General features: G+C 35.0%; 1 protein-coding gene across 6 annotated transcripts; it reads left to right on the forward strand.

Annotated features, from left to right (window-relative positions):
• Positions 1–5885: 5885 nt before the first annotated feature.
• Positions 5886–23558, forward strand: ABCG7 (ABC-2 type transporter family protein). Of its 6 annotated transcripts, none has more exons than XM_082870817.1 (13): positions 5915–6250; positions 6473–6517; positions 6773–6963; positions 7058–7208; positions 7622–7754; positions 8361–8562; positions 17277–17553; positions 17948–18079; positions 18424–18644; positions 21354–21566; positions 21702–21786; positions 22952–23195; positions 23334–23558. In XM_082870817.1, the coding sequence occupies exons 1-13, from the start codon at positions 5975–5977 to the stop codon at positions 23339–23341; spliced, it is 2178 nt and encodes a 725-aa protein (XP_082726943.1). In that variant the 5' UTR covers positions 5915–5974; the 3' UTR covers positions 23342–23558. The 6 variants fall into 6 exon arrangements, with proteins under 6 accessions (XP_082726944.1, XP_028111456.1, XP_082726943.1 ...); XM_082870813.1 differs by having other exon boundaries at positions 5916–6352; positions 22952–23258; XM_082870815.1 differs by having other exon boundaries at positions 5916–6352.
• Positions 23559–26863: the final 3305 nt, after the last annotated feature.

Here is a 26863-nt window from a genome sequence, read left to right on the forward strand (position 1 = left end):
ACATATCAGAGGAAGTCTCTTCATTCTTTCCATGAGAATCAGTAGCGTCAGGAACAGATAACCACCCATGATCCCCTTGCTCGTGTTTTCTTCTACTTTCACCCATTTTGACACTCCATTAAACCATTCATTTCTGAAGCAAATCAAATGGTATGGTATGGTATGGTATAGAGGAGGATTGATTTGATTCAATTAAATTATGATCTTGGAAATATGATTTTGCATAGGAATTTTCACATGAATGAATTGTTGCACGCCCATCCCATCGTATTATACGGCATTGTTCGGGAAGGAAGCTTCATCATAGATATCTCAACTCCAGAATCTTACATATGTTAAACCAAAGCAACGGTAAAAATAGGTTTTGTTTGGGTGAAGATAATCATAAGTGAATGAGGAAGATGAAGGAAAACCCATTTGCTTCTTCTCGTCCACATTTCTCTATCTTTATCTCTCTCTCTCTCTCTAAAACTCCATTCATATACCCACAAATGAGAGTAATGGAAGAGAGAGAGTCAAATATATAGAACAATTACCATCAACGAATACACAAAATGAAGGAAACGACCGACAAATTTTGCAGAGAAACAAACAGAAAGTGCAGATGAAAACAAATGAAGAAGAAACGGAGAGAGAGATCGTTGATGTGTTTGTGTTTTTGTGTGTGAGAGAGAGAAGGAAATAAAAACCGTTTCTCACCAATTAAGTACTGGGTAGTTAATTAATTAAGGAAGAAAGTGGAAAACGTGGGATGCCTTTTTTGTCTTTTCTTTGCAAGTTACTTAAATTCTACGTGGCACCATATGGTAGAGGCTTCAATAAACCAAAGGCTTCAGGACACCAAAGCTCCTGTTTGCTTTTAATAATAGTATAGATATTTATATGGAGGATAGTTTGATTATTGTGCAAAAATATGTTCTTATAAACAAAATTTTTGAGAAATAAATATTTAAAATTAGACTTTTGATCTGAGCGCTTATTTTTTATTCAAATTTTTATTTGCATAAATTTTATCTATTCAAATTAAAATATTTTTTTTATCTATTTAATTTTTTTAACCTATCTATCTTCTATCTGTTTAATTTTTTGAAAATTTCATATATGCTTGGAGTTAGGGATAAACGTCAAGTTCACGGGCTTCATGTGAGAGTGATTCTTAGCATTTTGATGCTTCCTAAAAAACAAACTTTAACTCATCATTTATCTCCAAGTTTATGGAATCAAGAAAAATAAAAATAATAATATAAAATCTCATATATATATATATATATATATATGATATATATGTTGTTGTGCATGCGAAGAGAGGAAGTGAAGGAAGATATACTTAGTAGAGCTCGATCTGACTAAGGAGAAAAAGCCAGAGTTGGAACTAGCATCTTGGAGGTGGTTGGAGCGAGTCAAGGAAGGAAGTGGGAAATGAGGACACCGTACCAGAAGAGGGTCATGTACCAATGTACGTCGGTTATGCGAACTTTACCTAAAGAGCTCTAGTAGTGAACTCCACCACTCCGATCTCCACTGCTGCTATGGGGATCTAAAAAGGAAGGGGGGGAGAGAGAGAGAGAGAGAGAGAGAGAGAGAGAGTGTCGACCAACCATGGTGGAGGAAGGGGCGACGAGTGAGGTGAATGCGAGAGTAAGAGGTAAATGACGACGATCGATGAAAAGTCGAAAACGAAGAGTAGAGAGAGAGGGAGAGAGATATATGGTTTGTGAGTACAAGGTTTGGTTTGTGTATATATATATATATATGTGTGTGTGTGTGTGGGAGGGGGGTATTTTGGTCATTTTATCTAAATTTATCCTTATAGACAAAGTATTTAAATGCCTATTTATGGACCAAATATCTTTTTTTTAAAAAAAATTCTTTCTTTCTTATTTTATATATATATATATATATAAGAAAATTTTGATTAAAAAATTTATTTCAAGAGTTTCCTTTTGTAAGGAATCTCATTAAGAGTTTAAAATTATTGTGAAAGTCTCTATTTATTAATAAGAAAAAAAATCTTTCAAAAAATTTAAAGAAATCCATGTGGGATTCAATCAAATTTAATGAACAAAAATTTGAAATTTTGATATCCTTTCAAATTTTTTGCTTTTCTTTCAATCAAATTATTTGAATTAAAATCATATGGAGAGAATATTGAATATTTGGTTTTCTCTTCCAAAATTAAAATTAATAATATTTTAAAATATATATTATATTAGGAGAAATATTGAAGATAATTTAATATTTTTAGTTTTTTAATTTATAATTTTATTACTTATATTTTTATTTAAATATAAATTTAATATATTTATGACATCGTGGTTCGATTCCGGTTCAATTCAACGAGAATTCGTCCACTCAATCTCTTTTTTAATTTGTTCACCAGTTCGATTTTTTTAAAAATGACTAGTTATGGGTTTTGAAGGGATCGGCCCAACCAAACAAAACCTTCAATACGGAGCAGCCCAAATATTTTGATCAAACCCCAAACCCATCTTATCCTCAATAGGACACGTGTCAGACGAATACAGTCACCTTTGACAAATTTACGAAACTATACGATTTTACGTGAAATCAAAAAGAATTTTGGCACGGAAAATCTTGGCGACGTAGTCTTCTTCTAGCAATATCTTTTTTTAATGGGTAAATTACAACTACTCCCCTAAATTTGTCAAAATTATGTATTCTTATAAATACATTATCCCCTCCTTCAATTGATGTAATAGAAAAAACAAAATTACTTAAATACCCTCCAATATTAAAATAAAATTATTATTTTACTTACATTTTTATTAATTATTCATGATATTCTTCGGTCAACAGGATTACAATATTTACTAACCTCTCTCAATGATATATCAAATGCTTGTAAACAATAATGACGGTAGTACTAATCGAGACTGGAAGAAAGTAATGCAATGGTTGAACAAAATTGTATTATTAGTTGAAAGAAAATGAAAAATAAAAAATAAAAAATGTGAGATAGGTAAAAAAAATATTTAACTTCATAAATTATAATATAGGTATTGCTGGAGAAAAAAAATTATTCTTTACATCATATACTTGTTAATTTGACTTGAGAATTGATTAATGCAGATATGATTATCTAAAATACTGTGTGTGTCAATTTCCGACCACACTGCCAACTAAGTACTCAGCTGGAGAACGCTGGCAGAAAAGATTAAACCCGAACGACCTGTCACAAAAAGAAGAGATTTCGGCGGTAGTTTGTCCACCCGGGGGCACTCCGACGATCAAGTCAGTTATCTCTCAAAGATAGCAAAAGTGCTTAACTCACTATTCAGAGCATAAAAAGCATACCTTAGATCCATGAAGGTGTCTCTCTTTTATAACCAACACTTACCTAATCTTAATAGAAGGCTAGCTTCAATGGACTTAGGATTACTGAAATTCTCTCTCATTCTAGGACTCTTGTCCCTTATCCGCTTATCCCAGATTCTGGTATCTTTGCACATAACCTCAATCTAGCCGAGATGATCTTGACGTCATAACCAGGACATGTGACACCTCGGTTGGCACTTCGGTGACACCTCGGCCACGTGTTGTCATTCAAAAATTATGTCCCCACAACTGCCCCATAGGTTTTATTATCTCAGTATCCTAAGGTGATGAAACCTATATCATTCCTTCCTTTAATCATGACCCCGGTTTAATTTCAACTTGTAAATTTTTCTTAAAATTTCAACAAGTGTTAAACATGACCTCGGTTTAACTTCAACTTGTAAATTTTTAAAATTTCAACAAGTGTTAAATATGACCTCAGTTTAACTTCAACTTATAAATTTTTAAAATTTCAACAAGTATTAAACCAACCTTAGCTTATAAATTCCAACTCTCAAGCATCATTCTCCAACCCTCTTTGGTGCACTACTTCCAGTGTCATTGTGAATCCTTTTGGACCTTCCTCCATTGGTCGTGTCAAAATAGAGTTCCTTCCTTTAAACATCCCGATATTCTTTGGTGCAGGTTTCTTTTGTTCGACGTGTCTTCTGGGATTCTCCATGCCTGACCTCCCGCGAAGGCCGGTGAGAATGTCCCTTGGTCCCGCCATGCTGAGGGACTACAGGAACTGTTTTCTTCCCCCATTTCTGGGCACCTTTCTTGGCTGCTGGAATCGGCGTATCTTGTAGCGGGAACGGTGGCTGCATGACGTTGTTCTGCATCATGAAATTGACGACCTTTTGCAAGTCCGCCAATTTGTCCACTACTCCCTTCATCTCGTCGTCCCTCCGCAAGCATCTATCTTTCCATACTTGGAGGTCGTCCTTATTATAATACCCGTTTCGGTCCGATTTCTTCAGTACGCCGCCCTCCTGGCCGACATCATTTCCTCCGTGATTCTTATCACGAGTCTCTTCGTTGCAGTTGTCTTCTTCGACGTCAAGGTCAATATGTTTCCCACTCTCAGTAGAGGTATCGTCCCTAACCTTCTCTTTTTGTCCGTTGTTGGCCATCTATTTTCATTTCTTTTCCACAGACGGCACCAAATTGTATGTGTCAATTTCCGACCACACTGCCAATTAAGTACTCAGCTGGAGAATATTGACAGAATAGATTAAGCTCGAATGACCTGTCACAAAAAGAAGAGATTCCGGCGGTAGTTCGTCCACCCGGAGGCACTCCGACGATCAAGTCAGTTATCTCTCAAAGAGAACAAAAGTGCTTAACTCACTATTCAGAGCATAAAAAGCATACCTTAGACCCATGGGGTTGCTTCTCTTTTATAGCCAACACTTACCTAATCCCAATAGAAGCCTAGCTTCAATGGACTTAGGATTATTGCTAATCTTGGACTCCCAGTAGGATTGTGATAAACTCTCTAAGAGTCTTATCTTTACCCAAACTGAAGTTCTCTCTCATTCTAGGACTCTTGTCCCTTATCCGCTTATCTCGGATTCTGGTATTTTCGCAGATAACCTCGGCCTAGCTGAGATGATATTGGCGTCATAACCAGGACACGTGGCACCTCGGCTGCCACTTCGGTGACACCTTGGCCACGTGTTGTCATTCAAAAATTATGTCCCCACAAATACTATAAAATCAGCTAAAATTGTTCAATTTGCATCTATTTGTTTGCTAACCGCAGGTTTGTTTGATTCGAAATTTGAAATTTATAATCTGTCTTCGAAACCGTCTCGCTCCACTATAATTAATACATATAAATCTTTTTATTTCTAATGAAATATCAAAGTAAAAATCAGTGTGAGAAATTTGAGTTGTGAAATTTGTTACAAATTAGTGTTATATATATGAAAAATATTATGGAAATTAATATTATATATTATGCAAATACTTGATACTTAATTAAGATTATTGTTTAATCAATTAATAAATTGAATTAGCTTAAATCGTTCAAGTTACGATTTGATTATTTGTCAATCCTCTATTTATGATTTGATTTATAATTTTATTCTTAAATCGCACCAAGCCGCATTGCGCACACTTCTAAATGTAAGGGGTGATTTGTTATGTGATTGAAAACTTTAAAAAGGTAAGATGTAGGCCTTATTTGGTTTGTGTTTCTCAAAAAATTATCTACAAATAAGTTTTCAAAAGTAATCAAACCAAAAAAAATTTTCCAATTTTTTTTTCCAAAACTTGTTTGGTTTACAAATTTTCCAAACAAATCTCTCTCTCATACACATCAAATCAATCACTTTTTCTAAAACTCTCTCTTAAAATAATTTTTCAAAACATCTTTTGAAAAAAAATCAAACCAAATAAATTTTCGTATTTTTTATCTCAAAACATGTTTCTCAAATACAAACCAAACAAGGCCGTAATTCTCTAAACATGAAGGGATAATTTATATTTTTGATAAACGTCCGGGTGCATTTTAAATTTACCCATTTTTATTTTGGCTTTATCTTGGCAATATCATTAATTAATAAACTGGAATTTATAACAAAATCAGCAGAGTCAAGCTGAAGTGATTCCTCTGAGGACGAAGAAGGAGATAATGGTGGTGTTTGGTGGCGGGAATGGTGTGGGTCAGATGATGGGACTTGGCGGAAAGGGCGGTGTGGGTCAGATTCTGGCGGCCGTGGCGGCGGCTCTCTTGCTCCGCCTGTTCTCCGCCCCCGGTCCTGCTCTCTTGCCGGCGAACGAGGCGGACGACGACGACAGAGAATTCGATGGAGGCAGCGGCGATGCTCCGGTCTCCGAGAAAGTATCTCCGGTGACTATCCGGTGGAGCAACATCACCTGTTCCTTCTCCAATAAATCCTCCAAAGCTGTGAGTGTTTCACTCTCGTACAATACAAGCTCTACATTTTGCATTAAGCAGCTAGGGTTTTGTAAAAAGAGTGTTTGGTTGCTGAGAAAATGTATGAAAAAGGTAATGAATATATTGAATTTTAGAGGTGCACGAGTACGCGACTGATATGTATGTATGTATGTATGTATGTATGTATCCTTACCCGAGCCTAATTGAACTGTTTGGATGACATGATTTTAGTTTTTCTCACACACAGACGTTGGAAACCAAGAAAATGCATGTTTGGTAAGTAAGATTCTGAATTTTCTTTGTCCTTATTTTTCCTTTCTTTTTTTATCCGTTTTCTCAGCAACCAAACAGAGTATAATTGGAATTTCTATGATGCATTTTCTTTCAATTTCAATAGCTCTATGCACGCAATTCCTAGAAAATTCCATAGTCGCGCTTGTGAATTTGTTTGGTATAATCTGTTAATCTTGCAGCAATAATAATCTGAGTTCACGGAGTTGAACAAGATTTCAATGTTGGTTGGTTGTGTAGGTGCGGTTTTTGCTGAAAAATGTAACTGGTGAGGCGAAACCAGGAAGATTGCTTGCAATAATGGGGCCATCAGGATCAGGGAAGACAACTCTACTCAATGTGTTGGCAGGCCAAATAGTTGCTTCACCCCGGTTACATTTATCGGGCCTTTTGGAGATCAATGGACGACCAATTTCAAACAGAAGTTATAAGTATGTTTGGCTTAGATAGGACTCTCAAAACATTACTTGGAATATTTTTTTTAAGCATGGTTTATGTGCCTACTTCTAACCATTGTCATTGCAGATTTGCTTATGTGAGACAAGAAGACCTTTTTTTCTCACAGTTGACTGTTCGAGAGACATTGTCTCTTGCTGCGGAACTCCAACTTCAGGAGATATCTTCTGTGGAAGAGAGAGATGAATATGTGAACAAACTCTTGTTCAAACTAGGCTTGGTAATGCTGGCTTGACTTTCTTCTTGCTGGTGTGTATAGCTTGTTTCATTCTTTTTTAAATCAACACGTGCGTAACAAAATTTTTTTTTATGGAGAAGTAATATCTCATGTAATGCTGACCTTGGCAGATGTTTGTTTCGGTTTCCCCCCAATTAGTATAATTCTCACTTCAATGCTGAATCTTTTATAGCTTCATGCATAAAATGATATTTTAAACCAATAATTGGGTTTATGCACTTGCATTAGCATTTCAGATTATTACAGAAATAATGTGATTATTAGTTACTTTTCACTGCATCTGTTATTAGTGTATTTTTTGTCCTACCCTTTTAAATTTAAGACTTTTGAACTTTTACGATTTCTTTTATCTTATGGTGGTGGCTCATGGCTGCTATGTGCTTTTTCTTCAAAAGGTCAGTTGTGCTGATTCCCGTGTTGGGGATGCAAAAGTCCGTGGAATCAGTGGCGGTGAAAAGAAGCGTTTGTCTTTGGCATGTGAACTTATAGCTAGCCCATCTGTCATATTTGCTGATGAACCTACAACTGGTAGGCGTGCTTTCTTTTTACATAATTTGCCTTTAGGACTGATTCTGTTTACTGAGATATGAGATATTATCTTTCAATTGGTCTACGACATACAGATGATGATTTGGTATGTTGGAATGCTATGTTGTGTCCAAGTAGCAGATCTTTCTAAAGCTAAATCTTAGCATATTAGGATATGCATCCAAAAGTTGGGTATGGTTACGGGGATACATTTTAAGATAAGATATTTTATAATACACATTATATAATATTTTTAGATTAGATGTTGAAAATTATTCGAAATATACTCCAATTCAAATTAAATGGGATTTAGGAAAAATGTGGAATATATATTTCTCATTCATGTGAGAAGGTATAAATGTTTATTTACTTACAAATGTGAGCATCTTTTTCTTCAAGAATCATATAAAATTAGAGGATCCAAATGCCTAAATTTGTTACTTAGGACATGGATTGTTTTTTTACGTGGAACGGGAACGGGAATGCGGTATGCCTCATGCTTTAAATTGTGTTATGATGGGGGTAGACTTGTATAGATGTCTAATAAGTGACTATTCAAGTACCCTCAATTTCTCTCATCTATTACAAAATCACTTCTGCTCTTAGGTCTTGATGCCTTCCAGGCAGAGAAGGTGATGGAAACACTCCAACAACTTGCACAGGATGGACATACTGTAATCTGTTCCATACACCAGCCCCGAGGCTCAGTGTATGTGAAATTTGACGACATTGTGTTGCTGACAGAAGGTGCACTTGTTTATGCCGGTCCTGCACGTGATGAACCATTGGCATACTTCTCAAAATTTGGGTTGGTATCTAAAACTCATTTATCTTATATTTCTTTCATTTGTGTTATCTTAGTCTCATTAGTTATATTAAAATTCTCAAAAATCATTTTCATTTTTTCTTTTGGAATCTGTAATCTTGGGTAAAGATTTATTAAAGAGGCCACTCCTTAAAAGTAAAATTTCAAAAGGAAATAAAAGAGAGTTAAGAAGAAACATTCAGTGTGCACAAAATGCCTTGCCAGCTGATCAAACTCAGCTCAAGCTGGCAGCAGGACAAAATTCATCATTTGGCCATACTTTCATTGTTTGTATAACTTTGAGGTTTCTTGAAGGGTTTGCTTAGCAGTTGAGTCCTTGTCCAGTTTGTGTAGCATAGAGCTAGATTTTAAATTAAAAATTATTTTTATTGCTTAAATTTTCTAAGTTATTTCTTTATCTATACTATTATTGAATTAGAGAGCTTTCAAAAACTGTTTGATCATATCTTTTAATATCAACTATGAATAATGTATCTACATACAGAATCTTGCATGCAAATTATATGTAAACAAATCTTATATCTGACTTTATTCTTGGTTACTGTCTGGAGAACTTGTTGCTCTCTGAACGTACATTATCAAAGGCCCATCATTCATGCTTTTCTTAAAACGAGGCACATTCTCTTTTTCTTGTTTTTCTGCAGAATCTTATTAAAAAATTCAATATAGATGACAAAGCAAACCAACAAAACCTTTATTCCAACATCTGGGGTTTTCCGAATGTATCATCTCTAGCATTCTATCAAAGGCATTTGAGGGTATACATTCAAAAAGATGTAAATAATGTTTCAATGATGTCTGTAGATTCTTTAGCTTTAGAATTTTTCAATTAAAATGATTTTCTTTTCTTTCTCCCGGTTATTAGCTTATAGTCTACGAAATACGGACACTTTTAAGGTGTTGTTTTTGTGTCATGTCCTTGTTGGACACGTATTGGACATTGACACTCATACGATACTTCTGACATGTGTTGTACACACATCCAAATGTGTCCTATTATTTTTTAAAAAATTTAAACCTTGACACACTTTGGATGCTTAGAGAATGTGTTGGAATGGTTATAAAATTCTGGATAAAACCAGAAATTTTTCCTAAGTTCGGTCTATTTTTTAGGTGGGCCCCGAGTGTCGATTTACTCGGGTCAAAGTGGTAACGCGTTCTATGCCGCGTTGTGATTCACGTGGTATATTTGGTTGCTCAAAACCATTACCGAGTGAATGGGAAATTGAAGCCAAAGTGTGCTCCATGGAAATGGAGTTTTGGTGGAAATTCCTTAAGGTTGTAAATTGGCTTGTCCCACATTGATTTGGTGGGAGGTTTTGAAAGGGTTTATAAGGCTTAGGGTGAGATACTTGGGGTGTGCCCCAAGGGGTACCCAAGTGTTTTAGAGGGAGAGGTTATGGGCAAAATGGGCTAGACCCATTGGACCCAAAAATCACCACACACGCGCGCGCCGCCGTCCGTCCGTCCGGTCGGGCGGGCTGGGGTTGGGCTTCTAATCTTTTTGGGCCAAAAACATTTGAATTTAATTTTATTTTTTATTAAAATAAAATCCAGAATTCAAATTAAATTAGTTTGGATTTTTTGTTCATCCAAACAGGGCCCTTCCCGGTTTCAAACAGAAATAAACTGTTTTGGAATTAGTGCACACCCAAACAGGGCCCTTCCCGTTTTACTATCTGTTTGAATTAATTCAAATCTGTTTGAATTCAAAACCCAACAGGTATGATACCTGTTCAATTCAAAACCAAGAGTTACATACCTGTTTATTTCAAATCCTAGAGCCACCTTCACATCTATAAATAGGACCACCCTCATTTGATATTTTGCATTCAGAAATTTCGTATTTTACCTCTGTTAATTCAATTCTTCATCTTGCTGCATTTTATTTTCCAAAGAAAGAGTGTAAACACTTAGTGTGTTCGTAAGGCAAACAATTAGTAGTGCTGCTATTGTTTGTGGAAGATCATTTCATCCTGGGAGATAGACGTCCGAATTCTGAAAGCACCGTCGATAGGACGAATCTGTCTTAAGGACACAGTGTTAAACACTGGACTTGATCAGAAAAAATAATTCGAAGAAATTAAATCAAAATTAAATCCTTTTAAATACAGTGAAGATTGTCCAACAATCTTAAGACAGATTCGTTTTTGGGTATCTTCGTTGTATTTAATTTTCTGTGTTTTCAAATTAATATTCTGGTTGGAAAAACAAATAGTGATTTATGCTATTTGACAGATAGTAGTAATATACTGTCTCTTTTCTTTGACAACTACTAGTAGTACGATACTGGTGTCATTAACAATTCAGAATATTATTTGGTATTACAGAAAATTCTTGTGATATTTTATTTTTCAAGTTTTAGTAACAAGGAAAATAAAATTATTTTGTTGTTATAATTATTTTCTGGTTTTAGTAACTAGAAAATTAATTTGTGTTTTAATATTTTCTGATTTTTGTAATCAGAGATTATGGCTACTACAACTGAAACTGCATCTGGCAGTGGTACTCCTATTGTTACACCTACATCGGTCCCTATCCAGAACCATGTTCATGTACCAATCAATCATGGAGAAAAACCGGAAAAATTTAATGGTACCGAGTTTAAGAGATGGCAGCAGAAGATGCTGTTCTATCTTACAACTCTTAATTTGGCCCAGTTTCTCCATGAAGAGGCTCCAGCACTTAAAGAGGGTGAAAGTGATCGGCAAGTTGTTGCCGCTATAGATGCTTGGAAACATTCAGATTTCCTGTGCAGAAACTACATCCTAAATGGCCTTGACAATATGCTGTATAATGTATACAGTCCTCTGAAAACAGCAAAAGAATTGTGGGATTCTTTGGAGAAGAAATACAAGACAGAAGATGCCGGCACGAAGAAATTTGTCGTCGGTAAATTTCTGGACTTTGTTATGGTAGACTCCCAAACGGTAATATCTCAAGTTCAAAGTTTTCAAATAATTTTGCATGATATTCATTCAGAAGGTATGTCTCTTAGCGAGTCATTCCAAGTCGCAGCTTTAGTGGAAAAGTTACCACCGGCTTGGAAAGATTTCAAAAATTATTTAAAACATAAACGCAAAGAGATGACTATGGATGAATTGATTGTAAGGTTAAGAATTGAAGAAGATAACCGAAAGGCTGAAAAGAGGAATGGGAAAAATCCCATTGAGTCCAAGGCAAATGTGGTTGAACAAGTTCATAAACCACATAACAAAAAGAGAAAGTTTACTGGAGATGGTCCTAAACAAGGCGATAGTAGCAAGAAGTTCAAAGGAAAATGCTATAACTGTGGCAAAACTGGACATCGAGCTTCTGACTGCCGCCGCCCTAAAAAGAATCATGGAAGTACAAGTAAGAAGACCACCAATCAGGCCAATGTAACAGAATTGGATTACATCTCTGACGGAGTGAATGACATCAACCTTTCTGCTGTGGTGTCTGAGGCTAACTTGGTTGGAAATCCCAAAGAGTGGTGGGTTGACACTGGAGCAACTCGTCACATATGTGCGGACAAGAAGATGTTCACTACCTACAATGAGGCTGCAAATGGTGAACAACTTTTCATGGGAAATTCTTCTACTTCTGCTGTGGCTGGACAAGGGAAAGTAATCTTGAAGATGACATCAGGGAAAGAACTGACCCTCAACAACGTACTACATGTACCTGACATCCGGAAGAATTTAGTTTCTGGATCTTTGTTAAGTAAAAATGGTTTTAGGCTTGTATTTGAGTCTGATAAGTTTGTATTAACAAAGAGTGGTATGTATGTTGGTAAGGGATACATGGGTGATGGTCTCTTTAAGTTAAATGTAATGACAGTTGTACCGAAAGTTGCTATGAATAAGAATAACACATCTTTTGTTTATATTCTTGAGTCAAATTTATGGCATGGTAGATTAGGACATGTGAATTTTGATGCTTTGCGTAGATTAATTGGTTTAGATTATATACCAAAGTTTGAAATTAATCCTAATCATAAATGTGAAATTTGTGTAGAAGCGAAACTAACTAAGGCTCCATTTAAATCGGTTGAAAGAAAAACCGAACCTCTAGAATTAATTCACACTGATGTATGTGATTTAAAGTTTATTCAAACTAGAGGTGGCAAAAAGTATTTCATAACATTTATCGATGATTGCACAAGATATTGTTATGTTTATTTACTTAGAAGTAAAGATGAAGCCTTAGAAATGTTTAAACTCTACAAAACAGAAGTTGAAAATCAACTTGGTAAAACCATTAAAATGGTTAGAAGTGATAGGGGTGGTGAATATGATGCACCATTAAATGAATTTTGTGCACAACATGTCATTATTCACCAAACTACAGCCCCTTATTCTCCACAGCAAAATGGAATTGCTGAAAGGAAGAATAGAACTCTAAAAGAAATGATGAATGCCATGTTACTAAGTTCAGGCTTACCACAGAACTTGTGGGGGGAAGCAATATTGTCTGCTAATTATGTTCTTAATAGAATACCCCACAAGAAAACCAAAAGCATTCCTTATGAATTGTGGAAAGGTCGACCACCTTCCTACAAATACTTAAAAGTGTGGGGGTGTTTGGCAAAAGTTGAAGTACCTGTTCCTAAAAAGACTAAAATTGGACCAAAAACAGTAGATTGTGTGTTTATTGGTTATGCTCAGAATAGTAGTGCATATCGGTTTCTGACTTATAAATCAGATATACCTGATATAAATGTGAACACTATTATAGAGTCAAGGAATGCTGTGTTTTTTGAACATGTCTTTCCTTACAAGAAAGGACAGGAATTAAGTTCACAGAAAAGAACTTATGATTGTACACAAAGTCAAGAGACTAATGACAATCAAACACAAGAGACTAGCAATAGTCTCGACCAACAGGATTTAACTAATGATGAACCAAGACGAAGTAAAAGAGCGAGAACATCAAAATCCTTTGGTCCAGATTTTCTGACATACTTGTTAGAAAATGAACCTCAAAGCTTTAAGGCAGCAATGACAGGTCCTGAAGCACCTTTGTGGAAAGAGGCTGTTAATAATGAAATTGAATCCATTATGCAAAATCATACTTGGGAATTGGTGGATCTTCCACCAGGTTCTAAACCTCTTGGATATAAATGGATATTCAAGAGAAAAATGAAAGCAGATGGTTTAATTGACAAGTATAAAGCAAGACTTGTTGTTAAAGGTTACAGACAAAAGGAAGGTCTGGACTATTTTGACACATATTCCCCTGTGACAAGAATAACATCCATTCGCATGCTTATTGCTATAGCAGCGTTGTTTAATTTAGAAATACATCAAATGGATGTTAAGACAGCTTTCTTAAACGGTGATCTAAATGAAGAGATCTATATGGAACAACCCGAAGGGTTTGTAGTATCAGGGCAAGAAAAGAAAGTTTGTCGACTTGTAAAATCCCTTTATGGATTAAAACAAGCACCTAAGCAATGGCATGAAAAATTTGATCATGCAATGCTTACTAATGGGTTTAAGATAAACGAATGTGACAAATGCGTCTATGTTAAGAACACTGACCAAGGATATGTCATAGTTTGTCTTTATGTGGATGACATGCTTATCATTGGAAGCAGTCAAAACATGATCAAATCAACTAAGCAGATGCTTAACAAAAGATTTGATATGAAAGATATGAGGGTCGCAGATGTTATATTAGGAATGAAAATTACTAAAACATCTGACGGATATGCATTATCTCAATCTCATTATATTGAGAAAATTCTTGATAAATTTATCAATGATGATTTGAATTTAGCTAGAACACCTGTAGACATCAGTCTTTATTTATCGAAAAATAAAGGTGATGCAGTGTCTCAGTTAAAATACTCCCAAATCATTGGAAGCCTAATGTACCTAATGAATTGTACTCGTCCTGATATAGCTTATGCTATAAGTAAATTGAGTAGGTACACTAGTAACCCTGGAGAAGACCATTGGAAAACGATCATTCGAGTTCTTAGATATCTAAGATTTACTCGTGATCATGGTTTGAACTTTACTCGATATCCAGCAGTACTCGAAGGTTATTGTGATGCCAATTGGATATCGGATACTAAAGATTCAAAATCCACTAGTGGATATGTCTTTACTCTAGGAGGCGCTGCTGTTTCTTGGAAGTCCACGAAACAAACGTGCATCGCACGATCCACAATGGAATCCGAGTTCATTGCTTTAGACAAAGCAGGTGAAGAAGCAGAATGGCTTCGTCACTTCTTAGAAGACATTCCAATGTGGCCAAAACCTGTGCCAGCTATTTGCATTCATTGTGATAGTCAATCTGCAATAGGCAGGGCACAAAATCATATGTATAATGGTAAGTCACGACATATTCGTCGTCGACATAATACCATAAGGCAATTGTTGTCAAACGGAATAATCTCAATAGATTATATAAAATCTAAAGAGAATATTGCGGATCCGTTAACAAAAGGTTTGACAAAAGAGCTAGTGTATAGTTCATCAAAGGGGATGGGATTAAAGCCTATTACATAAGAGTCGTCATAATGGTAACCCTACTTATATGACTGGAGATCCCAAGAACTAAGTTCAAAGGGACAACTAAGTTATGTATGGCTCGCCAGAAATCACCAAGGGATTAAAATTCCTACCCATTCCTATGGTGAGAGTGATATCTGCAACATATGTTGTATGCAGAGGTATAAGGATAAGCTTTGCTTTTAATGATTACTTATATCTTGATTAAGACATAAAATCAAGACGAGTATAAGGAGATACTCACAATAAGAATCACCTATATGAGTGTGGAACTGGGGCCGGTTCTATGAGAATGCAAAGGCTAAATTCTCTAGAAACACTTATGAAAACCAGGCGCGTTCAAGGCCAAAATGAACACAACAGTGAGAACCACGATGTGTTAGAAGATATTTTGTGTGAAATCTATTGTCTTGGCTTACACAAACGGCTGAACAATTCAAGGCATCGCGTCCATTGGTTAGCCAGTAAGTCCGATAGGTTTTCACTAGGGAAGGTTCAAAGCCGAAAACTACCTATCCTGATGCAAGATATTTTCGACTTATACTCTTTCGTTAAAGTCTGCATTTTGTTGCATTTCCGTTGTCATCAAATTCCATTCATGTGGGGGATTGTTGGAATGGTTATAAAATTCTGGATAAAACCAGAATTTTTTCCTAAGTTCGGTCTATTTTTTAGGTGGGCCCCGAGTGTCGATTTACTCGGGTCAAAGTGGTAACGCGTTCTATGCCGCGTTGTGATTCACGTGGTATATTTGGTTGCTCAAAACCATTACCGAGTGAATGGGAAATTGAAGCCAAAGTGTGCTCCATGGAAATGGAGTTTTGGTGGAAATTCCTTAAGGTTGTAAATTGGCTTGTCCCACATTGATTTGGTGGGAGGTTTTGAAAGGGTTTATAAGGCTTAGGGTGAGATACTTGGGGTGTGCCCCAAGGGGTACCCAAGTGTTTTAGAGGGAGAGGTTATGGGCAAAATGGGCTAGACCCATTGGACCCAAAAATCACCACACGCGCGCGCGGCGCCGCCGCCGTCCGTCCGGTCGGGCGGGCGGGCTGGGCTGGGCCTGGGCTTGGGCGCGGGTGCGTGGTGTGTGGTGTGTGGTTGGGCTTCTAATCTTTTTGGGCCAAAAACATTTGAATTTAATTTTATTTTTTATTAAAATAAAATCCAGAATTCAAATTAAATTAGTTTGGATTTTTTGTTCATCCAAACAGGGCCCTTCCCGTTTTACTATCTGTTTGAATTAATTCAAATCTGTTTGAATTCAAAACCCAACAGGTATGATACCTGTTCAATTCAAAACCAAGAGTTACATACCTGTTTATTTCAAATCCTAGAGCCACCTTCACATCTATAAATAGGACCACCCTCATTTGATATTTTGCATTCAGAAATTTCGTATTTCACCTCTGTTAATTCAATTCTTCATCTTGCTGCATTTTATTTTCCAAAGAAAGAGTGTAAACACTTAGTGTGTTCGTAAGGCAAACAATTAGTAGTGCTGCTATTGTTTGTGGAAGATCATTTCATCCTGGGAGATAGACGTCCGAATTCTGAAAGCACCGTCGAGAGGACGAATCTGTCTTAAGGACACAGTGTTAAACACTGGACTTGATCAGAAAAAATAATTCGAAGAAATTAAATCAAAATTAAATCCTTTTAAATACAGTGAAGATTGTCCAACAGAATGCACATGTCCATTTGTTAGAGCCTTAGAAACACATGAAACACATCACAGGTTTAAACAAAAATAACGTAGGATTCAATGATAATGGAGAACAATGTTATTTATGCCTATTAATACCTCATTTGAACTTTAGAAATTAGTGTTATGTTGTATTTTTAAATTAACTTTGAATGAATTATTCATATAGAACATCTAATTATTATATAAAACTATGTATTTTGTGCGTAACCCCCATGTGTCTTGCTCTAATTTTTTTTTTTTGAAAATTGCCATGTCAACGTGTTCGTGTTGTATCGTAGTTCTATGTCCTTGCTTCTTAGTTTGCAGTATATTAAACTAGAAATTCTGAATTGTCTTCCTTATGTTGCTGACGTGTGCCACGTGTTTTTCTCCAAATAAGATTTGAGGCTGTTCGATGTGCGTATCCAAGTGTGTTACCATTATACACATGATATCTGTTGCTTTGTAACTTCTAGTTCTGAAAGTAATGACTGATTGATGGTCAACAGGTATCGTTGCCCAGAGCATGTTAATCCTGCTGAATTTTTGGCTGATCTAATATCCATTGACTATAGTTCTGCTGAAAGTGTCTACTCTTCCCAGAAAAGGATAGATGGTCTTGTTGAGTCATTCTTACAACAAACATCATCAATCCTATACGCAACTCCTCTTGTGAGAAGGGAGACTTCTAAGAACAGCATGAATTTGAGGAAGAAAACTATTGTCAAAAAGAAAGGTGGTTGGTGGAGGCAGTTCTGGCTGCTTCTCAAACGTGCATGGATGCAGGTAATTCTGTGAATGCGACTCAATTTATTTAACACCTTTAAATAAATAGCAAGCTCAAAAGATAGTGGGCCAAACTTTGCATTGCTACACTTTCCTGAATTCCTTTTTATGATTCACTTCCTTAACTACTCACCTCCCTGCTCCTCTCTGTTTCCTAAAGACTTCTAGCAACATTAGACTATTTTTCTTCCTGTTGTTTGTGATGAAATCCTTGCTTTCCAATAGTGCAAAATCATAACAATGCATGTGGTACAGTGGTACACTTGTAGAATGCGCTAAGTTATTACTGAAATGCTGCAGACAGTTCTGTACTTGAATTTTGTAATTTATGCTTATAAATTGTTTCATGGGTTCAGTTTCTTCTCCAATCTGATAGCCACCTATGAATGACTAGGCTTCTCGCGATGGGCCTACAAACAAAGTTCGGGCAAGGATGTCAATTGCATCAGCTATTATTTTTGGGTCTGTTTTCTGGAGGATGGGAAAATCTCAGTCTTCAATACAGGACAGAATGGGATTGCTTCAGGTATGTAATGTCGTTACTTCTGTGAAAGTACCAATAATAATGAAAGAAATGAGAATGATAAAATTGTCGACTTGGATATAGATGTCCACTGCAGTTTTTCTGCTATTATTCATGCTGCCAATTACTTGTTTAAAAATTTTAACAAAAAAATAAATCATGGGAAAATGCTTAGTTGAAATTGCTTGCTGAAAATTTGAATTTTTTGCTTTCTTTCCAAGATGAGGAAAAGATGTTTCCACAGGCCTTCATTCCAAAACTACGATTCTTAGAATATCGTATGAATTTGTTTTGGAAATAGGATCTTTGATCATTTATCTGGGTTTCACCTCTTTTTTCTCCCTTAGGTTGCTGCTATAAATACTGCAATGGCTTCCCTCACAAAGACAGGGGGTGTGTTTCCCAAGGAACGTGCAATTGTTGATAGAGAGCGTGCAAAAGGGTCTTATGCATTAGGTCCATATCTGCTTTCTAAGTTGCTTGCTGAGATCCCCGTTGGAGCAGCATTTCCGTTACTATTTGGAACCATTCTATACCCCATGGCTCGTCTTCATCCAACATTTTCCAGGTGAGTTCTCCTAATGATTTACTTTACTAGTTTTTGGTTTTCTGATCTTAATTATAACTGGGAAATGCTATTTTATGTTCCTCAATATTCAGTAGTTGGAGCCTACTTTATGCTTTCAGGACAGCACTACAACAGACAGGAATGATTGAAAGTTCTAATATATATATTTTTTCATAAAAACAAAATTGGTGATGCTTTTATCCGTTCAGTGGTTATAATTTGGTCTCATATATTTGTACAAAATTAGAAAAGAAAAAATGAAAGAAGATTGAGGTAGCGTTTGGTTGAATTTTAGAATTATGATTTGAGTGTGGAGTTGTATTTTGAGTTTTTGAATTATGATTTGAAAAAAGAAAATTTGTTTGGTTATGAGTTTTGAAATAAGAAAAGTTGTTTGGTTATGAGTTTTGAAAAGAGTTTTCAAAACTTAATTGAAAAACTAATTACTCATAACCGAATACACAACTCAAAACTCTATTGAAAATTCTATTCAAAACTCATTATTAGGGCTACAGACGAGACGAGACGAGACGAGACGAGCCGAGCTTTGCTGAGCTCGAGCTCGACTTGTTTACTTATTGAGCTCGAGCTCAGCTCGATAAGGATCTGAGTTCGAGTTTGGCTCGGCTTGTTGATATTAATGAAACTCGAGCTCAGCTCGATAATTTTTTTTAATATTATTAATACTATTTTAAATAAAAATATTTAAATAAAAAATATTATTTATATTATTTAATGTATAAATAATATATTTATTATATAATTTAAATAAAAATAAACGAGCTGAGCTTATGCGAGTTCGAGCTCGGTTCGTTTACTAAACGAGCCTAATATTCGAGCTCGAGCTCGGCTTGTTTACTAAACGAGCTGAGCCGAGTTTGTTCATGAACAACTCGGTTCATTTGCAGCCCTACTCATAATGAAACTCTTTTTAAAATTTAATTCAAAAAAATAATTATAGAAAAAAATAATTTTTTTTAAAAAAAATTAAAAATATTTTGAAAATATTTTTTTATTTAAAATATTAAAAAAATATTCAGCTAGTGTTTTAAAATTACTTTTGATTGTATATTTGGTTCGAAATTTTTTTTTAGTTGTTTTGTTTGAAAACGATCTAAATTTTTTTTTTTTTGTATATTTAAAAAAATCAAAAACAAATAAAAAAAATTTGTTTTCAAATAATAGGTTGTAATTGCAAAAAAAAACTGTTCCGGTCAACCAGCCGGACGTCCGGGGGATGTCCAGGCGGACTACCCAATTCGCAAATTCAAAATTCAAAAAAACATGCATTGGAATGTGATTTCAAATGTGGCATTGGAATTGATTTTTGAAAACCAAAACCAAACATATCATTCAAATATAAGAGTGGAAAATTGATTAGAAACTCACACCAAACACAGCCTGAATGTTGCTCATCCATTATATGTACATGAGCAGTGCATGTGCACATGTATATAATCATTTTATTTCATAAGAAAACTGTCTTTTTCTCATTGAAAGATTTGTCCTATATTAAATTACTGGTTGATATTTGATGACACTTGCTGCTTTGTCAACCAGAATATATATGCCTGGAACACAAAATTAGCATGGATCCACATCATATAAGCTGTTTTACATTTGCTTAAAAATGGGACACATAACTAACAAAAGAAATTGTAAAATAAGATATATAACATCTAATCAGTTAGTAATTTGTTAGCATTATGTCCATCCAATGAAGATTGGACTTATTTCGGCTACTTCCAGAAGAACATTAAGGTAAGGTTTGGAAATGTTTTTTTAACAAACCTTTCTAGGAAAAAGTAGTTAAAAAGCTTATGCTATTGGCAAATGCTAAAAAAATTGTTTTTTTGTTAGTTGGAGAGTAGTTGAGTGGGAAAATTGCTTTTGTCCTTTTTGTCAAGCCATGGCGAAACGGACAAAAACTTCAACTTATTTCACTTTGTTGGGCTGAAATAAGGCTCATTTTCTCTTTACATCTGCCTCCAATTTTAAGTGCCTCAGTAGTAGAAGCCTGCACAGTGTGCAGGAAATAAATTTAAGGTCAGAATTGTGCAGAAAGGCTTATAAAGAAAAGATGCTTCAAATTTGAAGTACCTTAGTTGTAGAAGGCCTGCCCAATGCTCAAGAAAGAAAAAGATTAGGGCTAGAATTTTTTTAGTGCAGCACTCTGTTGACAAGTTTATAAAGAATAATTGTAACTTGATAATTCTATTAATTTAATCTTAAGTCTCTCTCTCTCTCTCACCTTTTCTTATGAGTTTTTTTTGTCTCTCCCTCTCCTCAGTCTGTGTACTGTCTTTGTATCACCCACAGGCATTCAGCAAGTTTTCTACAGGGAAGCACTCCCATCACTTAATGTAATTGTGCAATAATCTCTCTATACTTTAATTCAATCTTATTGAGCATGCGACCATCTGTTACAGATTTTGCTTTGTAGCTGCAACCCTGGTAAGGGCTTGAATTGAGTTGATTGATTCTAAATTTTTTCTGAAAAATAAGCCATGACTTGCTATCTGGTTCTTAGTTGTCACTCTTCAGAACTAATTTCATTGTGAACTCTATTAGGTTTTCCTGGTAAACTTTAACTTGGATGGAAAATATGCAATTTTACTTTCAAGACATTAAGGGTATATGGCAGAAGAAACTTTTACAGGTTATAATCAGAAAACTTGAAGGTACTGATGCGGAATTTTCACTTTCTAGGTTTGGAAAGTTTTGCGGAATCATAACAGTGGAGTCCTTTGCTGCATCTGCAATGGGCCTAACTGTGGGGGCTATGGTTCCAACCACTGAAGCAGCAATGGCCTTAGGGCCATCTCTTATGACAGTTTTTATTGTGTTTGGAGGCTATTATGTCAGTGCAGAGAACACGCCGATTATCTTTCGCTGGATTCCACGTGTTTCTCTGATAAGATGGTAAGTACATTCTCACTCTTCTATGTATGAGAAATTTAGTTATGAATTCTGTGCAACTTGAATCGATGATGATCTTTGATAGTTCTTTTGTTCTTCCTCAACCATATAAATTATATTATTTTCTGGAACTTTCAGGGCATTTCAAGGGCTTTGCATTAATGAATTTAGTGGCCTTCAATTTGATCATCAGAACTCGTTTGATATACAATCTGGAGAACAGGTGAGTGAAGAACATGAATCCTGCTATTTTAATCTTTTATGTTATCCCAACAGATGAAACAAAAATATTGTCATCAAGGAGAAAGTTATGTCTGACAGACAAGTTGTTAAAATGAGGGTTGGGCTTTGAATATGTCTCGTAAATTTAATTCTCCAAACTCTGGGTTCTCTATTGATTATATGGTTAGATCATTTAAAGGGACTTCGTTATACTTCATGAAAAATCTTTTCTCGGACCAATGTAGGCTCTGAGGCAACCAAGGTTTTACTTCCACTGTGAATTTGAACTAAGATCTAAAGCCAACAACTTGAGTTTAATTCATCCGGTTGAAACATCTACTTTATTTGATCATTACTATGGGAAATTGCCATTGCATGCTGCTGAAAATTTTGATTGTCAACTAGTGGTACCAAAGTACTGGGATTGAGTTTGCACTGAAGATAGCATTTAGTTATAATCATCATTATTTCTAGGGATTGAAGGCCATTCGGATCGAGGCTTCCAAGTCAAAACCATGCACGTTGCATAATTTTTGAAAGACCTCAGTCAATTCCAAATTATATATATATATATATATATTTTGTCTATGCCTGCTGACACATTTTCAGCAAGGCAGAGAAGATTGTCTGATTATTTGGTTGTGTTTCAATAGGAATAAAATATGGGTAAACTACCAAAATGTCCTAATAGTTGGACTTAATTCCCATCAAGTACTATTGAAAATAAGTCCTAATAAAATCGATGCTAAAACTAATTTTTTTGTGACGATTTTTTACATATGTCGTTAAAAATTTACAATTAGCGACTTTTTTTTGTTATGATTTTTATAAATTGTCACTAAAGCTTACAATTAACTTTTTTTTGTGACAAATTTTTTAAACTGTCGCTGAAAGTTGTAAATTAGTGATTTTTTTTGTGATGATTTTTTAAACTGTTGCTAATATTTATAATTTGTGACATTTTTTGTGATAATTTTCAAACTGTCGTTGAAAATTAACAATTAGTGATGTGTTTTTAATAGTGTTTTATGAAAAATGTCATTAATTATCATAGGACCTATTGGACAATAAGTTCACTTATTAAGACTTATACGCAGGTTTCTCAATCAATATTTGATTCTGATGTTAATCAATTTTAACCTATGTCTTATTTATTCTTTTTACAGGCACTTGAGCGGCTCTCTTTTGGAGGAAGTCGCATCCGTGATACAGTGATGGCTCAAAGTAGAATACTGTTGTTTTGGTACTACACCACTTATCTTCTCCTCGAGAAAAATAAGCCTAAATACCAGCAGCTTGAGCCGCTGCCTCTTGATCAAATCAAACCACGGCTTCAGCTTGAGCTTCTTGATAGTGATTCTGTGAAACCAACCCAGCAGCCTGAACTGCCGCTTCCCATGCAAGACCAAGGTAAATCTAGTGTGCGGTTTGAATCTCCCGCCCTTGACCAACTTAAACCATTTATCCTAGAAGGTTTGTAATTATACTTAGGCATTGATGTTGATGATATAAAGATTGTGCCACTTTTTATTGATTTATCTCATACAGGTGCTTAATCTGGAGGAGATGCCTATGCAATAAAGGGAGCCCCCTTGCTATTCTGAGTCAAATGAGCTATTTTAGAAAAACATGGTGTAGTAATATTGATGGTTATTGTATGTATCTATATAACTCATTAGCTTAGAAATCCTTTCTGATGGGCTCTACTTATTATGGATGATTTGCTAAGGCTAAGGCATAAATATAATAAATTGAGGACGAGTTTCAACATCATTGTGCTTTTTTATGGTAATTGTTTTCCAAAAAAAAAAAAAAAGAAAAAAAAGAACCTGCAATAGAAAAGAATTATTGTCTGATGTTTTTATTTATTTATTTATTATTTATTATTGTTTTTATTAAATATATTTTTTACATTGCAAGTGAAATGAAGAGTTTTTTTTCTCGCAATGCATTGAAGTGCAAGCATAAAAGTTTATCTTTTGTTGTTTTTGGTGTTCTATTTGCTGGTAAATGGGTTTACCATGGATGTTTTTTGGTTAGGGGTTGCTAGACAGTAAATTTTATGGTGATCATTGTTTAAACAAATATGTCAAAATGTAACATTTTGATATTATAATATAATATACTAAAATAGAATATTGATAGGCTTAAAATAACACAATTTGTTTGAAACGGTTTTAGAGCATCTCCAACGGCTTACCAAACATTTCATCAAATCTGAATAAAAATATGACCAATTCTTCTATTTGATATGAGACACTCCAATGGAGCTTTCATCAAATTGCATGACGTCCGGGGGTTGACCGCCAATAACAAATTTTTTTTTTTTTTTTTTTGTCTTCATTTCTGTTTCCTCAATTCAAACAAGAATTCTTCAGAATATTCACAGTAAGAAATCTTTAAAATACATATATATACAAATTATATATCTTTACATAATTTAATTATTAGTCTAGAAGATTGAAAGATTGAGGAATCGAAAAAGATTGAACAATTGTTAGTCAAAAATATGTTTATATACATATGCAGTTGGGTCAGTTCATACAGAGCTTTGCTCCTTTCTAAGTCTCACGTTCAAAACCTTTTAGGTGCTATCAACTTTTGTGTTGGGCTAGTCCATACAGAGTTTTGCTCTGGCTTTAAATGGGCCCCCCACTAGTGGACGGTGAGATTGGTCCTCCAAGAATTAGTTGAGGTGCGCGCAAGCTGGTCCGGACACCCTGAGTTGTCAAAAAAAAATACACATATGCAGTTAACAAGAACACACAATTGGAAGATTGAGTGGTTTGGTTAACAAGAACACAAAATTGGAAGATTGACTGGTTTGGTAGTTAGAGAGAGATTTGTAAAATGTGGGATGTATAAAGATTGTTGTTAAATTTCAAATCAACATATCACAATGATTGAGTGGTTCGGTTAACAAGAACACAAAATTGGAAGATTGACTGGTTTGGTAGTTAGAGAGAGATTTGTAAAATGTGGGATGTATAAAGATTGTTGTTAAATTTCAAATCAACATATCACCATCAAACTAATTCTAGTTAGAACTGAAAACAACAAGAAGAACATAAAAATACAGATATGGAAATATAGACTTCATCTTCTATTTGAGACTGAGCTCTTGGGTGCTCAACCTATACTCATGGAATTGGAAATGGAATTGGAGGTATAGAGTGGATCAAAGATGAGAATTGAGAAAGAGAACATGATGGTAATGGATTCAGGGGAAAATGGAAATGGAGTCAAAAAAAATGCTGAGGTGGTCGACCTGTCAATGTAAATTTTCACAAATTTTTGCCTTAAAGCGGTCATCCGGGGGACATCCGGCCAGTCATCTGGTGAGTCTAACTTAATAGCTATGCACAGTAAATTGCTAAAAGAGGCCAACCATTCTCAATTTAGTGAAACGTTTGACATTTTCTCAATTTGATACCGTTTTAGTGCAACCGCTAGAGCACAAAAATTACTTTTTTGTTACTAAATTTAAATTTGATGCTGAATTTAGTAAACGGTTAAAGATCATCTTACATGCTACATATAATTGTCTCGTAGATAAGAATTTTTAGATGTTCATGGAACCTTACCTGGTATTAATTTTCATTTTTTGCCGAATCATCAATTATAACCCTAAGCACATGAATTTTTTATTTTTTATAAAAATTAATAATTATATTCAAGTTGAATATCATCATGTGGAGAAGTTATTGGTCATAGTAGGTGGTGCTATAAGGGTGTTGGAATTGGTAGAAGAAGTGAGATTTATGATTTTGTGTTAAATAATTAGAAAATAATAAGGGTATGATGCATTGTGATTGGTACGGAGTGTCGTGACATGATGTCCCAAAGCACCAACTAATTTTTCTACAGTAAATGACCAAATTACCCTTTATATATATGTGTGACACATAGTGGACACGTTCTCTTTTCTTTCTCTCCTCTTTCCTCTCTTTCTTCCTTTGTGTTCTATTAGGATTTCAATGGACATCTTCTCCGGCGGACGGCGGAGAAGAACAACAGCCATGGCAATCCCTAGCTTGCCGCTCCCAATCCTCCTCCGATCCTTCTCATCCTCCTCTGCCGCTGTGGCCACCACTTCTTTCACAACAACAAAAAAGGCCCTTGGTGACAGACTGATTTTGTCTTCAAACATCAAATTTTCGTTACTAAAGTGATCTGCGACGAAAAAAATTTGTTACCACGTTTATGGCCTATACGTTGTCGCTGAAAGTACCTGGTGACGAAAAACAGTTTCGTCGCCTATTTTTCATTTTGGGCGACGAAATGTTTTGTCTCTAAATGTTGAATTTTTCGTCCTCTAAAACATCAATTTCGTCACCAAAACTAAATAATATTTTATTTTAATTGTTTTTGGTGACGAAATATTTCGTTACCAAATAGATTTTAGTGACGAAAGTTTTCCTCACCAATGATATGGATTAAGGTGACAAAAAAATTCGTTACTAAAATGAGCAGAAAAGAAAATTATTCAATGACAAAAAATATTTTGTCACAAAATATTTCAATTTAGCGACGAAATATTCAACAAATGTGACAAAATTATTCGTCATGTTTTTTGAAAACTAATAGTGACATTTTTAATTTCGTCGCTAATAAAAATTAAATATTTTTAAAAGGGGGGTACTATTTTCATATTAAATTTTTTATTTTCAGTAAAAATTCCCTGCGCATTTCAATAACCTGTTTGATGGCCTATTCAATAATCTGTTCAATAAAATATCTATTATAAATCAATACAAAATCTGTGTATTTTCATAAACATTACAATCGAATTTCAGTACTATCTACAAAAATACAATATGAACTGCATGCGGATTATAAACATGTCTTTTAATATCCACAAAAAACATGTCTACTAATATCCACAAAAAACATGTCTACTAATATCAACAAAAATAAAATGTCAAGTGCGGATTACCAAACATATCCTGTAATACCAACAAAAATATAAAATTTACAACGCAACTAAAATACATGTAAGGTAATATGAACAAAAATACAAAATGAGCTAGCTTCTGCTCTCCAAATTACCAAACATGTCCATATCAAATCTCCAATCT

The sequence above is a fragment of the Camellia sinensis genome, chromosome 5 (genome assembly GCF_055761805.1).
Source record: "Camellia sinensis isolate YWXY chromosome 5, ASM5576180v1, whole genome shotgun sequence".
In the NCBI taxonomy this organism is placed as follows: domain Eukaryota; kingdom Viridiplantae; phylum Streptophyta; class Magnoliopsida; order Ericales; family Theaceae; genus Camellia; species Camellia sinensis.